We start from the raw sequence: 14,676 nt of genomic DNA on the forward strand, positions 1-14,676 counted from the left end.
AGATGGCCAATAGCATGGCACAGCGTAAGTGCTAATCTTAGAGAATCACCAGGGAGCATTTGTGATGCGTTTATCCAGATTGAATTGCAGTGTGGTTTTCATGAGATCACATAGTCTGGAAGTAGCCGTGTGCTTAAAGTGTTTATTACTATGCACACTTACAGCAAATGGCTTCAAGGGTTAAAATTCTGTCATCAATTACCCTTAACTTCGGAACACGAATGACGATATTTTTGATGAAATCCGAGAGCTCTCTGACCCATCCATAGACAGCTATTTAATTTAAACTTTCAAGGTCTAGAAAGGTAGTAAAAACATTGTTAAAATAATCCATGTGACTCCAGTGGTTCAATCTTAATTTTATGAAGCGACGAGTACTTTTTGTGTGCACAAAACAATCTAAAATAACGACTCATTCAACAATTACTTCTAGCCTGTGTCGGACTCTTACGCTGTTGACGCAGTGTAAACAGTGCAGCACTTCCAGAAAGCCGGCTTACCATTGGCTGACACTGTTCATGTGACCACGATGACGCATGCGCACGAGTCCTTCTGCCGTAGAACTAGGAAGCACTGCACTTTTTCTGACACAGGCTACAAGAAATTGTTGAATAAAGTTATTTTTGTTGCTTTTTGCACACACAAAGTATTCTCGTCCCTTCATAAAATTAAGGTTGAACAATTGGAGTCACATTGACTATTTTAACAATGTTTTTGTTCTTTTACTCTTCTATTTGTCTTGTTGTCGACAGACGCAAGTGTGTGGATTATGTTGGAAACTGAACACGCATCTCTCTATACTGTATCCAGTGTAGATGGTGTCAGTGATTTATAATTGGTTCTATTTGCTTTCAACCCGACGCAACACTCACATCCACTGTATGCAAATGTCAGCTGTTAAGTGACCAAATGCCAGTGGGCGGGGCCTATGGTGTGATGTACAACTCTTTGTTGATGTTTTCCTTGGAGGCAGTTATATGCAAATGAATTGCCTGTGTGATGTCACAATTCTCATAATATCCAAATGAGCTTTGAAGCTTGATTTACATAAATGCTTGGTTTATAATGTAGAGGCCGTTTTAAGCTATGAGACTTGCAGGAAGTTTTAGTGGTGTAAAGACCTCTTATGTGACAAAAGATCAAGGCAAATTTGATTTCTCATGTCATGACCCCTTTAATTCACGCTCTTCTGATTAGTTTTAATCTTATCATATTGCTTCTGGTTAGCATACGGACCAGTGTAAGGATAATTGTCTTTGACAGATGCTCGCATAAATCAAAATACTAGTCTGTAGGGCTGGGTATTGACACAAATTTCACAATTCGATTCGATTTCGATTTTCGATTCTTTTCAATTCAATATCAATTATTTTGGATATGTATCAGGTATAATACATGGAAAATTTTCTCAAGGAAAACTAATTTCTGAACTAATGTTGTAAACTATGGGAGTCAGAGTTGTACTACATTAGCCTACTAATATTGAAGGTACAGATTAATTGATTTGTATACAAACACTTAAATGACACTAAATTGTTTTTTTATATATAATATTAAAGTTATAATATTAACTTTACAATTACATAATCATAATTCTACTCCAATTAGTTTAAAAAAAAAAAAAAAATATATATATATATATATATATATATATATATATATATATATATATATATATATATATATATATATATATATATATATATATATATATATATATATATATATATATATATATATATATATATATATATATATATATATATATATATATATATATATATATATATATATATATATATATATATATATATATATATATATATATATATATATATATATATATATAACATTTAAAGGGTGGCTGTCATAAAAACTTGCCAGATTTATTAAATATTGAAGAACATTGACAATGAATATCCTATGTAATGTGGTGCATATACGTTAATTAGCAAAATGCTCCTCTCTAGAGTTAATTTCTAGCTAAAATTCTAGCTGAATAACGCGTTTATGGACACTGGATATGGTTTGGAGGATATGGAGGTAACTGACGTTACGTGACATTGTTTACTTGTAAGCCGTTTTACTTACATCTTTCTGCGGCTGAAACACTGATTGAGAGATTCTATGTGACATGATACAGATTTCGGTAAGTTGTCCTGTATCTTTTAACACACTTTCAGAAGCTCATTCGTGTTTATTTCGCGCTGTTACTGGTATTAAGGCGGAAGAGAAGATCCGTTCATGTTTGCTCCGCGCTGCTGCTTCTCTTGAGCTGAGCCGCGGCAGAGTGATCTCACAGCACCAAAACAGTATTTATGTTTTTGAATTTCGTTAAAAAAAAATAGACTAATCGATTCTTGGGATTTAAGAATCGATATTGTTTTATAAAAGTGGGAATCGATTAAAATCGAGAAATCTATATTTTTTTACCCAGCCCTACTAGTCTGTCTATTTAAATTACTAAAAGCATAATGAAAATCTTTCTTGCTTCCACGTTGGTCCATGTTACATGTTTTGTAGAATCAGTGAAGAACGGGGAGGGAAACTGGAGCCAGTTTATTGCCTGATATTAATAATAATTATAATAATTTGTTACATTTATATAGCGCTTTTCTAGGCACTCAAAGCGCTTTACATAGAAGGGGGGGGAATCTCCTCACCCACCACCAATGTGCAGCATCCACCTGGATGATGCGATGGCAGCCATATTGCGCCAGAATGCTCACCACACACCAGCTGATTGGTGGAGAGGAGACCGAGTGATGAAGCCAATTGTTTATGGGGATGATTAGGAGGCCATGATGGACAGAGGCCAATGGGCAAATTTGAATAGGATGCCGGGGTTACATCCCTACTCTTTATCGAAGGACACCCTGGGATTTGTAATAACCACAGAGAGTCAGGACCTCGGTTTAATGTCTCATCCGAAGGATGGTGCTTGTTACAGTATAGTGTTCCCATCACTATACTGGGGTGTTAGGACCCACACAGACCACAGGGTGAGCACCCCCTGCTGGCCTCACTAACACCTCTTCCAGCAGCAACCTAGTTTTCCCAGTTGGTCTCCCATCCAGGTACTGACCAGGCTCAGCCCTGCTTAGCTTCAGTGGGAAACCAGTCTTGGTCTACAGGGGGATATGGCTGCTGGTTATTGTTGTGCACTTGCTGACCTTGGGCTGTTTGACTCATTCTGAAGCATTTCCATCTCATTTGCAGTGCCAGTGATCAAGGCATCATTTTGTGTCTAAATCTGAAATGCAAACTCTGTTTCACGCAGTGATTTGATGGTCACGGCTTGCCAAATATAAATTCCCTTTTTGTAATGTCATCTTCAGTTATTTGTACTAAGGGAAATTAAATTATGATGTTTACTTTTTATGAGAAAATAAGTACTGAGGAACAAATGTTGTCCCAGGTGTACTGGGGCATGTCTGGTTTTACAAATGGATTCATTTCACTAATTACAAAAAGCAGCATAGGGAGAATGCATAGTATGTGCCAAAAATAAATCTGTTGGATTTTATGTTTTTTAGGACTGTGTTCCAAGCAGGAACTTTACTATTATTTCCTTTTGATTAGAAAATTAACACATGGTGACACGCATGCAGCTGCTTATTCTTTCATCTGCTGCTTTTCTATAGGTACCTGGTGAATTTGGGCTGCATTAAACCTCTCTGTGATCTGTTGACTGTGATGGACTCCAAGATCGTGCTAGTGGCTCTGAATGGTCTGGAGAACATTCTCAGACTGGGCGAGCAGGAGGCCAAACAAAACGGCAGCGGCCTCAACCCTTACTGCAGTCTCATAGAGGAAGCCTATGGTAATATTAATTCACCAAACCACCATTTACATCAACATTATTGTATAATTGCATGTATTTTTGGAGACATCAAATATATGTTGAAAAATGGCAAACCTAGGAGTTTGAATAGATATAGATAGACTGACATATTGGGTCTGTTTACACCTGGACACTTCATGCATTTCCTCTGATCAGTTAGCTATCCAATTGTGAAAAAATTAAGTGTAAATGCCCTCCGAAACGCTTTCGAGATGGATTGAAATCTGATCACTAAAACCACTTCAGGAGGTGTTTTGAGACGCATTCCAAACGAAACTGGGCAAGTGTAAATGCAACTTGCTGTTGAAACTGCATATGTAAATTTTACTCCTCCAAAAATTGTAAGAAATGTCTTTTTGGCTATATGATATGTCATAGCCAGAATATGTCATAATGGCACGAAAGCTTATTGTTTGCCTGCGTTTTTAAGCGGTACAGTTTAAAAACATGTTTAAACCGTTGAAGCACAATTGGCTGCGAAAGAGAACTAATTTCAGTATATGCGCGTGCAGTCAGAGAGACTGTTTCTCAGCGCTGTCTATACCATAAAAATCTTGTTTAAAGCAAAAATAACTATTGTGATATAGGGATGGGCGATATGGCCTAAAATCCATATTGCGATATACATTGCAGCCTCTCGTGATAATATACATCACGATATATAAATTATAATTGAACCATTTCAGAACAAGTTACTTAGACCCTAAGGAAAGCCAAACTGCAAAAAAAAAAAATTTTTTGCAAATGTAAAAAAAGCATGTAGTATTGAGAACATTAGTTGTGCAAAACTGTAATTATACAACATAATGTTGCAGATACATAAGATTCAAGTACAAATTATTTTGTGTAATGCACAGATACTTTAAATAAAAACATATTTCAAACAAAGTTTCTTACCTGTAGCCTAATGTAACGCATTTGTTTTAAACATTTTGTTATCTTAATGAAATGAAAACTGGTGTCTGTTAATAAAGGAATAGATACTGTGAATTAGGGAATAGGGATGTTACGATACCAAAATTCCAGTAGTCTGTACCAATACCATAAAAATGTTACGGTACTTTGTACCAATTTCGGTACCACAGCAAAAAAAATATTTGTATTTTATTAAAATATAAAATTTTATTATATTAAAATGGCATTATCTGTTTCGGGCCGAAATAAAAAAAACAGCCGAAAACGTAAACCGAAAATTAATGTCACCCGCCCCTCCCTCCCAGCGCTTCGGTTTCACTCACGGTCGAGCTGTTAACACGCAACTCGTCTGCCTATCAAAGATTAAGCACTACTGGCTACTGGCGCGTGAACGAAGGCCGTTTTCCGTTGCTTGCGCGGATTGCACGCAGGTATTTATCTGCCCCAAAGCAGTGTTGACAAGTCCGCGGTTTTCCCACGGGATGTTTTTCCATGTCCGCGGGTTGAAGCGGCCCCAATTATGTGATATTTAGACCCAGGAATGCGAATTTTAGCAGGCAACCTTGCCAAAAAAAACACATATTTTACCCCCATAATGCCATTTTTCCCGGAGAACAGTGACAGACTATTCAGTGCAGCATCTCATGTTCTTAAAGAGAACCATTCTGTGATTTTGTGTGCAGTTTACAGATAATTGTGGATCTTTTTTTGCACAACTGTTAAAAAACTATTTTATTTGATGGAACATAAAACTTGAAGAATAATATTAGGTCTATTTAGTATTAGCCTATTATTTATATTTATTGTTAAAAATATTTTAGGTTTTATGTAACTTAATAAAAGTTTGATTATTCTATTGCTTCCTGAAATTATTTTTTTTTTTTTCAGATCCATTAAATTCAAGCCATTTATCCATTAAATATATATATATATATATATATATTTATTTAATGGATAAATGGCTTGAATTTATTGGATACATATATTAATATATTAGTATACGTTTTTAAAAGAAGCCATTTTCGGCTTCAGTTTCGGTTTTCGGCCAAGTGCATCCTAAATTTTCAGTTTCGGCCAGAATTTTCATTTCGGTGCATCACTAGCATCGACAGTTGATCATAATTCTTCCAGAGTGCAGCTTTTCCTGCATCATTTGGAACTGTGAAAAGTTTCCCCATTTTTTTGTTATCGCACTCATAGTTAATGTTCGCTCGGGTTGGGTAGCAGACCTCTAACGCACACGCTCGCACCCTGTAAATGTTGAAATGGTAGGTGCATTTTTTTATTACTCGCTTTTGTGTTTCATCGCCCTCCGCCATTTTATGCTAGCTGAGAAGCACGTATGTGACTAATTATGTCAGAGTAACATCAGTAGGCTATAATCGATTATGGTCTATCACTGCATCGTTGCAGCAATTCATTTCAACAACCCATAGATAGATGGATGGAGATTTTAAAAAGTTTTTGAAAGAAATCTCTTGTTATTTGATAAATAATACAGTTAAAACCTGTAATATTGTGAAATATAAACTGTATCTCTCTCTCTGCCAGGGTTGGACAAAATCGAGTTCCTACAGAGTCATGAAAATCAGGAGATCTACCAGAAAGCCTTTGACCTCATCGAGCACTACTTTGGAGTAGAGGAAGAGGATGCCAGTCTGGCACCACAGGTGGATGAGAACCAGCAGCAGTTCCTTTTCCCCCAGCAGGAGGCTCCCATGGAGGGCTTCCAGCTATAACCAGCCTTCACACTCTTCCTGGCCGCGCCCCCCCCGACCCTTACACCTTTCCGCACCCCATACCCATACTAAAACATACGTCGGAAACACTCAGAGCGCAACGATTGACATCTGGTTGAACTAAGTTTTGACCCGCGACCCATGACCCAGACTGATTTATTTAGACATTGAGGTGTGTTTTAAGCAGGGGAACCAATCCACCGCCCTGTCACACCCAAGAGAGAGCTGGATTTTATTTTTCATACCCCCCCTTTCAATGATGCAGCTAAATAATCATCCCCCTCAGGTAGAAATCGTGGCGCTGTTCTTTTTCCTTTTTTTTTATTAAGGAAAGGTATGCTTCAGTTTACCCCTTTCACTGAAAGATGAGAGAATCGTTTACTCGTCTAATGAAAATCAGAAAATCCTGATCTTCGTCATTATCTTTTTGATCCTGGTTTGAATTTCATCAAGTGTTGCGTTGTAGAATTTCTTTCTTCTGTTCATTACCGGTAATTAAAAAGCCTGGTTATATTTGATAGACACAACTCCACCGTAATATCGGCAGATGTATTTCCTGACTATTTCAGCACTCTTCAAAGGCTTTCTGGAGCGGTTTACATTTTCCTAGCATTAGTATTCATCGACTTGATCCTTTCAGACCATGCTGGGTGTAGAAACGACAGGAGTTTATGTAGAGTCTGTTTGACGTGGTGGTGGGTGGTGTTGAAGTAATCCAGGTATTTTAGGAAAGGAGTTATCCTAATATAAAAAAGTCATTACTGTTAAAAGACAATGACTGGTGAAGTGCGGCACAAAGAGCCCATTTGTGTGAAGATAATGCCCATTTTTCTTTTTCTTTTCTTTTCTTTTTTTTACCAATCAGAGGTGAGATCTAGTTGTAGGATATTCGTGGTGTGCAGTGTTATGAATAACTCTTCTTTTGATCGAAAGGCTTTAACTGAAATGTGTTCTGGGGGGAATAAGCACACATCTGAGGGCCGGGGTGATGCACATGATGGAGTCTTAATTCTGCTCTTTTTTTTTTTTTTTTTTTCTTCTCGTCATTAATTGGAGCATAGTAAAACTGGGTGGTTCTGATAACTTCAAGGTGTTTGTTTCGTGCAGCCCTCAGTATGTGCATGTTGGGGTTTTGCATGGTGTTCTGTTGGTACCAACACCCATTTTGTATCCCTTGCCAGAACTTCATTGAACTATTAGCTCATGCTCACTAGCTGGAGTAGTTCTGGGTTCTGTAGTTTTGCAGGTGCTGTAGGTATGGCAAGGAATACTTATTTATATAATGAAATGTATGGGCAAAAAGATATATATAGATATTGTTTTATTTGCACACACCTTGCACACATGCATTGCATACAAGACCAGCATACACTTCATAAACACGTACACGTACGGATGAGCAAAAACCGAGGGGGAAATTGACTTCCATAATCTCCAAACATCTTCACCCTTTGGCACTTTTTGAGTTGATGCACTAAAAGTTAATACCTTCAAAAACACCCGAGTTTGATGTTAGGCTGTTGCGGATTTCAGACGGAAGGCATGAAAAGTTTGAATATTAATCTCCCGCCCCGTACGGAACTTGCTGTGGTTTACTTTAAAACTGTGAGTAAACTTTTCATTTATGGAAGCATTTTCCTCTACCTCCATAATACACTGACAGAAGGGTGCATCTCTAGGGATCATTTGATTTAGTACGGGCCTGTATCTATGAAAGCATAGACGTTGACTGACGGATGATGTAGGAAGGGAAGTGATGCACAGTTTATATTGGCATCCAGCATCTGTTCTTAATGGAGCAGCATCCTTTGTTTGGTACAGAACCGTTTAGGTTGACTAATATCTCGATGTTTCCTTGTCTCATGCGGACTGAAAGGTTTCCATATTAATTCTGGTTCAAGAACCTTTTTGAATTTGAGCCGCTTCAATTGACCTTTTTGAGAATACCTCTTCACAATCTGATGTACAACAGTGTCAAGGTGATTTCATACAGGTTTTTGTTTTCTAAAAATCGGTTCAAATCTTAATTCTGTGTGATATTAGATGACATGTGCTGCATTTACAGGTCGCTCTCAGAACGAGGATGCTGCAGGTCAGATTTTTTACACAAAATAAGACTGAGGTTATATGGGGGAAAGGAAAAAAAAAACTATGCTTATTAAATATATCTAATGGTCTGTAAGACCACCGGGTGGATTCATACATTGATCAAAAAAGCAAAGAAATTATCTCTTAATGGAAATGCACTCCTATTCACAAAAGTGCCAATCAGACCAACAAAGACAAGAGGCTGATGCATATCAATCTGTCTTTGATTTTGTTTTCTTTTTTTATTTACTTGAATGTGCACACATTTTGTGCAAATATTGCTGCTCTATTTTCTTATCAAATTAGAGGTTACATTGTCTGCCACAGTTTCATTAGAGATGTGATGGTCTGCTACTTGTACACCAAATTGGTAAACTCAAAGGTATAAAGAGAAAACTGCATAATTTATTGTGCTGGATAATTCATACTTTTAACCAAGGCCAATGCAATGTTGAAATACTGTCTCCTGTGTTCTGTTTGCTTAGCTTGTTGTTCATTTTGGACGTAGTTCTATTGGCATAAAGGAAGTGAGGATACTAACGAAGGAAACTGTATTTTCTTTTTTCCCGCCCTCATTGAGTATTTTTGTGTGTGTATGTGTAGCTCTTTTCTTGTTTAGAAGCGCACTAGCTGACCATGTAGACCCAACTATGTTGTTCTCAGTCTGACTTCCCTCTGTAACTAACTGTAGCACAATTACAGCAAATCCAAATCAGTTCAGGCCTCTTTCATAGACATTTTGTTCTCATTTAAGGACATTTGCTTTGAGAAGCCAAACGATTAAAAAAACAAATCTGGGTGTCTCATGATCCGTGTCTCTGAATTACGCCTAAACCAGAAATCTAACGATTCTATTGTTATATTGGCACAATTTAAAGTTGAGCGCAGCTCTTTACTCCTTAAAATAACTTCTGAGAAGTGCAGAAAACCAATACAATATTTACAAAAGGCCACAAATAAGTGAAATTGGGTCTTTATGGTCTTCCGTCCTAGATCTTGTAGATGTTGACATTTTGAGACTTTTTGTCTCTTCCAAACCTGGAGCTGATGCATATTGTTGTGTTGTAATGCTGACTCACCTGTGTTTACAATGCTACATGTTTAAGTACTTTTCATACACAATATTAAGACTTGCCCAGGTGAATATTGTATCCTGGTTTGGTAATTTCTTTCCTTTTAAATGTATTTATATTTAAATCTTTTTTTTTTTTTTCCTCCTCTGCCTACAATTGCCCATACTGTGACTGACTTTACCGACGATATGAATGAGTGACGGACACACAAACTGAACATGTCACACAAACATATACATGAACAATTCTGAACAAATGTTTAAGAGTTTTTTTTTCTTTTTGTCCAAATACAAATAAAAGGATAAAACATCTGGTTTGTAAACTTATTTCTGTGCGATATTGAAGAAAAATGCGATATTCGATATGCGATACGATATCGCTTTAAGCGTGTGAAATCTATTTCTTTCCCCAACTGATATCTTTCACTTAAAGCATAACCGACTGTGTTTACATGAATACTTATCAAGACAGCCATTTTGACATAACTGTGTGTCTATTTGACAGTTCGAGTGTGAAACAAGACACGAAAAAAGAACGGCTTGTGCGCACAGTTTCGGTCTGTGTGTCAGACAGCACGAGACTGCAAGGAGTTGTTTTTTGCAAGTTATTGCGTTTAATAACTCTTTTTAATGTCAAGCAAGTCATATAAGTAACAGTCGTGTGCCCAGTCTATTCCCCTGCTATATGCATCAACCTGAAACATACACTTTTCACAATGTTGAAGTAGCATATTAAAATCATTCAGATATTGCATACCCTTGCGATATGCATATTGCGAAATGTACATTTGCGATATTTCGATGTATTGCGCAGCCCTAAATGTCACTATGAGTGATGAATCCATTTACCAACTCTTCAAGAAGGAACATGTTTAATTGTTTGACCATTACTTCCACAGAGAAATGTGGTTTTAGGTAGACCAATACTGGTTCAAGTTATTGTTGCTATTCCCAAAGACTTGAGTTTCCTTATTTGAAATTGTATTTATAATAGTTTGTATAACTAGTTTTTGAGGAAATATATTTATGTATATATATATATTATGAATAAGTTATCCATTGATTTGTTATTATGGCATGCAAGTTACTGCAGTTACTTTCCCAATTGCAACATGCATTACCTTAAATATTTCTCTCAAAAATTATAACCAACTAAATACATTGAACATGCATCACTATTTTCCTCATATATTGTATACACTTCCGGTCAAGTTTGGGAACATTGAGGTTTTTTAATGAAAGTAGTCACGTGATCTTTCAGAAATCATTCTAAGATTATTAGATTATTATTATCATTATCCATGTTGAAAAATTTTAGCTGCTTAGTAAATATATTGGAAAGCATGGTACACTGCCATTCAAAAGTTTAGGGTAAGATATATATATATATACTTTTTTTTTAAAGAATACTTTTATTTAGCAAAAGCACAAAATAAAAATGTTTCTCCAAAAATATTAAGCAGCACAACTGTTTTTAACATTGATAAGAAATGTTTCTTTAGCACCAAATCAGCATATTAGAATCATTTTTGAAGGATCATGTGACACTGAAGACAAGCAATGCAGAAAATTCAGCTTTGACATCACAGGGAAAAAAAATTACATTTTAAAATATTACAAAAAAACAGAAATATTTAAACTATATTTCACCGTAGTACAGTTTTTACGGTCGTTTTTTTAAATCAAATAAATGCAGCCTTGGTAAGATTAATAGACTACTTTCAAAAACATAAAAGAAAAACCTTAATATTTCCAAACTTCTTACTGGTCATATGTATATACCGGTAACTTACACTACTGTGGCTATGCAGCTCGATACTCCACAAACTGCGATGCACTGTGTATTCTGACATCTTTGCCAGAACCAGCATTAACTTCTTGAGCAATTTGAGCTACAGTCGCTCATCTGTTTGATCGGACCACACGGGCCAGCCTTCACTCCCCACTTGCATCAATGAGCCTTGGCAGCCCATGATCCTGTCGCCAGTTCACCACTGTTCCTTCCTTTTGATAGATACTGACCACTGCAGACCGGGAACACCCCACAAGAGCTGCAGTTTTGGAGATGCTCTGACCCAGTCGTCTAGCCATCCCAATTTGGCCTTTGTCAAACTCGCTCAAATCCTTACGCTTGCCCATTTTTCCTGCTTCTAACACCAACTTTGAGGAAAAAATATTTCACTTGCTGCATAATATATCCCACCAACAGGTGCCGTGATGAAGAGATAATCAAACCTGTCATAATGTTATGCCTGATCTGTGTATATATAAATAATTACATTAATTAGACAATATTGTAATATTACAATAGATATTTATTCAAACTTATCCATTCACACATGATAATTAGAAAAACCCAAGTGTGAAACGCATGCAATGCACAAGACATGACTTGTCACAAATAAACTGTGCATTTAGGAAAAAAAAACTGTTGACGTGGCAGGTGTTTTGTCCTACCAAACTACTGCATTAGAACCACAGACATATCAATATCACATATACTGTACATTATCAACATATCTAACATCATGTTGAGGCCAAACCTGGCATCCACCTTAGTAAAATGAAGCATAATTTTATCAAATTACATTAAAAAAAAAAAAAAAAAGCGTCAGGAGGGAAAGATGCTCTTAGTTGAATGCTTTTGGACAGTTTGTTTTGTACTCATGGCCCTGTTTTGGCAAGAGGTCAAATGAGAAGATTTGAAATTCAGTGAGCACAGATGAATCCTCAAATGCCCTTTGAAATCATAACCAGGAATTTGTAGAAACATGAAAGTTCAACATGTCATTGAATTTTCATTTTCCCCGAGTAGAAATTGAGCTTGTGTTCCAGCTCTTCGTTTATGACGTTCTTTCCACTCAGATCCTCTAGAAGAGAAAGCACGATGTTCTTTGCCCTTTGTTCTCGTTTCTTCACGTTCCTCATGTCCCTCTCCAGACTCTCCACTCTAGCCAAGGCTTCACTAAGCCTGGCCTTTAGACCAGTGGGATCTGCTGGCAATGCATAGGAGTGGTCCTAGAAGAAAGGAGGGAATTTCTTTTCATTATAATGTTTGTCACGTCATAGCAGTTTGGCGCAAAATGATCACAAATACTCACAACGTTAGGCAGAGGTTTAGTCTGTTGGAGCTGCTTAGTCTGTTGGCGCGGCAGAGAACAGTCCACTGACAGTCTCTCTTCAGCCCTCCTTGAGGTTTTTGTTGTCCTCATTGACACTGGCTAAAATGAAAAAAAAAAAAAAAAATTAAACAAGCCTAATGACTAGCTATTAAATCCTTTAATCTAGAGGTAGACCTACTCTTTGTAAGTGAGCCGGGAAATTGAAGACAGATGGTTTAGCTCCATCTCTGATCCTGACGATCTGACCCGTCCGGTCCAAGTCCTGCTCCCTGAAGTGTTCACTGCATAGCACAGAGGAATCGCTGGCGGAAAAACCTTCCCATCTTAGGGCAATTTCCCACTGCTTCCTCAACGCTTTACCTTTAGGAAACCTTCAAAGTGTGAGATAAGTTAGATAGCCAGATACCAATATTATGTCAGTCACTTGTAATAAAAGTCGGTTTAGAGAAAAAAAACACCAATATAGATGACCATTTCATTTTAGATTTAAACCAGTCCATTATTGTTCCAAGAGGTCCGGAAAGTAATTACTTACAGTATTCAGAATGTTTGAAATAGTTATTAGACATTTCGACTTTGGGCAGTAATTCATAGGTTTCAGTCACGTGACTGGAAAAAAATCCATAAACCTGAAGCACAGGTCTGTCAATTCTTAACCCTTTTCAAACCACGAATATTTATTAGTAATTATCATAAATTAGGTATCATACTCATACTTAGATACTCAAAATTCATCCTGTGAATATTGTTCTAAAATGGAAATAGTACTTTAAAACCTTTTATCGGGTTCCTCCTCCTAATGTTTACTGCACATTTGTATAATAGAATCTTCTTGACAAAACATATCGTTGGAAAGGTTGGAGACTTAAGATTCTATATTTGGTCACTGTTTTATGATACACGTTATATCGTGACAGAAATGTATTCATTTATGACAGAACACATCGAAAGAATTCAACGGAGTGTGAGTGTTACCCCGTGGCTACTTTTGGTATAGCGCCTAAACAAAATCTCACAGCAACCTCAACATTTTGTGACATAAATTTCAGCTTCATCATCAACTTTTAATATCACAGTCTTAGTAGTACATATGGTGAAAATAACTGATGGGCAGCGGACGGAAGCCTTGTTTTGCAGTCCTAAGATCATATAGTAGACCATTTGTACATTTTTAAGTGGGAGAAATAATTTACATCAAAGTGCATATATTAATACTGAACACATTGATAAGTGTTAATGGCCTGGCTTTTAAATAATAGAAAATGTTGTTCTCATAAGCAGAGAACTCGCTTCTAATTAAGTATACCAGTAACTAATAATTTTGTTTTGTTTTTTAAATGAAGTTTACTCTAGTTTGTAATTGCTTTTTTTTTAGTTGAAAGAAAAAAGATAAATTGTCCGAGAATAAAAGGCGCTCTGGAACCACGTTAATGCGACCTGTGTGTGTGTTTTCTTTTTTACTGAAATTTGTTTTAGCGAAAGACAGCTTGGTTGTTTGGTGGCGCTGCTCAAAACAGTGAGATGGAGTTGGAAAGGTCGTGATGAGTCGAACTTATTGTTTTAATATAGAATACAACCTGAGAATTTATAAGAAATCATATAAACTTTAACGTTACCTTTAATATTTGTTATACAGTGTGGGCTTACATAGCTAGCTTGTGTTTGCTAGCTTAGCCTGGCTCTGTCAACATAACGTTATAATGCCCAAATACAACTAGAAACAATTGTTCAATCTTACTTGTGAAAGGTAATTCCTCGGGATTTGGTCAGGACTGTGCGGCGATTTTTACAGCCCCAAGCAACACATGAATCAGGCATTTTTTCCCAGAGAGTGAGTTGCCCGGTCTAATATGGCGACGACGCTGACGCTTGCGAAACATGAAGCTTCGAAACATT

General features: G+C 36.8%; 2 protein-coding genes across 2 annotated transcripts in view; one reads left to right on the forward strand and one right to left on the reverse strand.

Annotated features, from left to right (window-relative positions):
- The window catches only part of kpna6 (karyopherin alpha 6 (importin alpha 7)), a 29,313-nt gene extending 19,343 nt beyond the window's left edge, over nucleotides 1-9,970 (forward strand). The window contains exons 13-14 of the mRNA XM_079830233.1: nucleotides 3,645-3,823; nucleotides 6,311-9,970. Coding sequence (XP_079686359.1) covers nucleotides 3,645-3,823; nucleotides 6,311-6,498 — 367 coding nt within the window. The 3' untranslated portion in view covers nucleotides 6,499-9,970. The remainder of the gene's footprint in view (nucleotides 1-3,644; nucleotides 3,824-6,310) is intronic.
- Nucleotides 9,971-11,051: 1,081 nt separating this feature from the next.
- Nucleotides 11,052-14,665, reverse strand: LOC307133937 (THAP domain-containing protein 6). The gene is made up of 4 exons (XM_079829327.1): nucleotides 14,519-14,665; nucleotides 12,959-13,151; nucleotides 12,760-12,879; nucleotides 11,052-12,676 (listed from the first exon to the last, which is right to left on the reverse strand). The coding sequence occupies exons 1-4, from the start codon at nucleotides 14,596-14,598 to the stop codon at nucleotides 12,446-12,448; spliced, it is 624 nt and encodes a 207-aa protein (XP_079685453.1). The 5' UTR covers nucleotides 14,599-14,665; the 3' UTR covers nucleotides 11,052-12,445.
- Between the last annotated feature and the right edge of the window lie 11 nt (nucleotides 14,666-14,676).

Source organism: Gobio gobio (genome assembly GCF_949357685.1).
Source record: "Gobio gobio genome assembly, chromosome: 11".
NCBI classification, from domain to species: Eukaryota; Metazoa; Chordata; class Actinopteri; order Cypriniformes; family Gobionidae; genus Gobio; species Gobio gobio.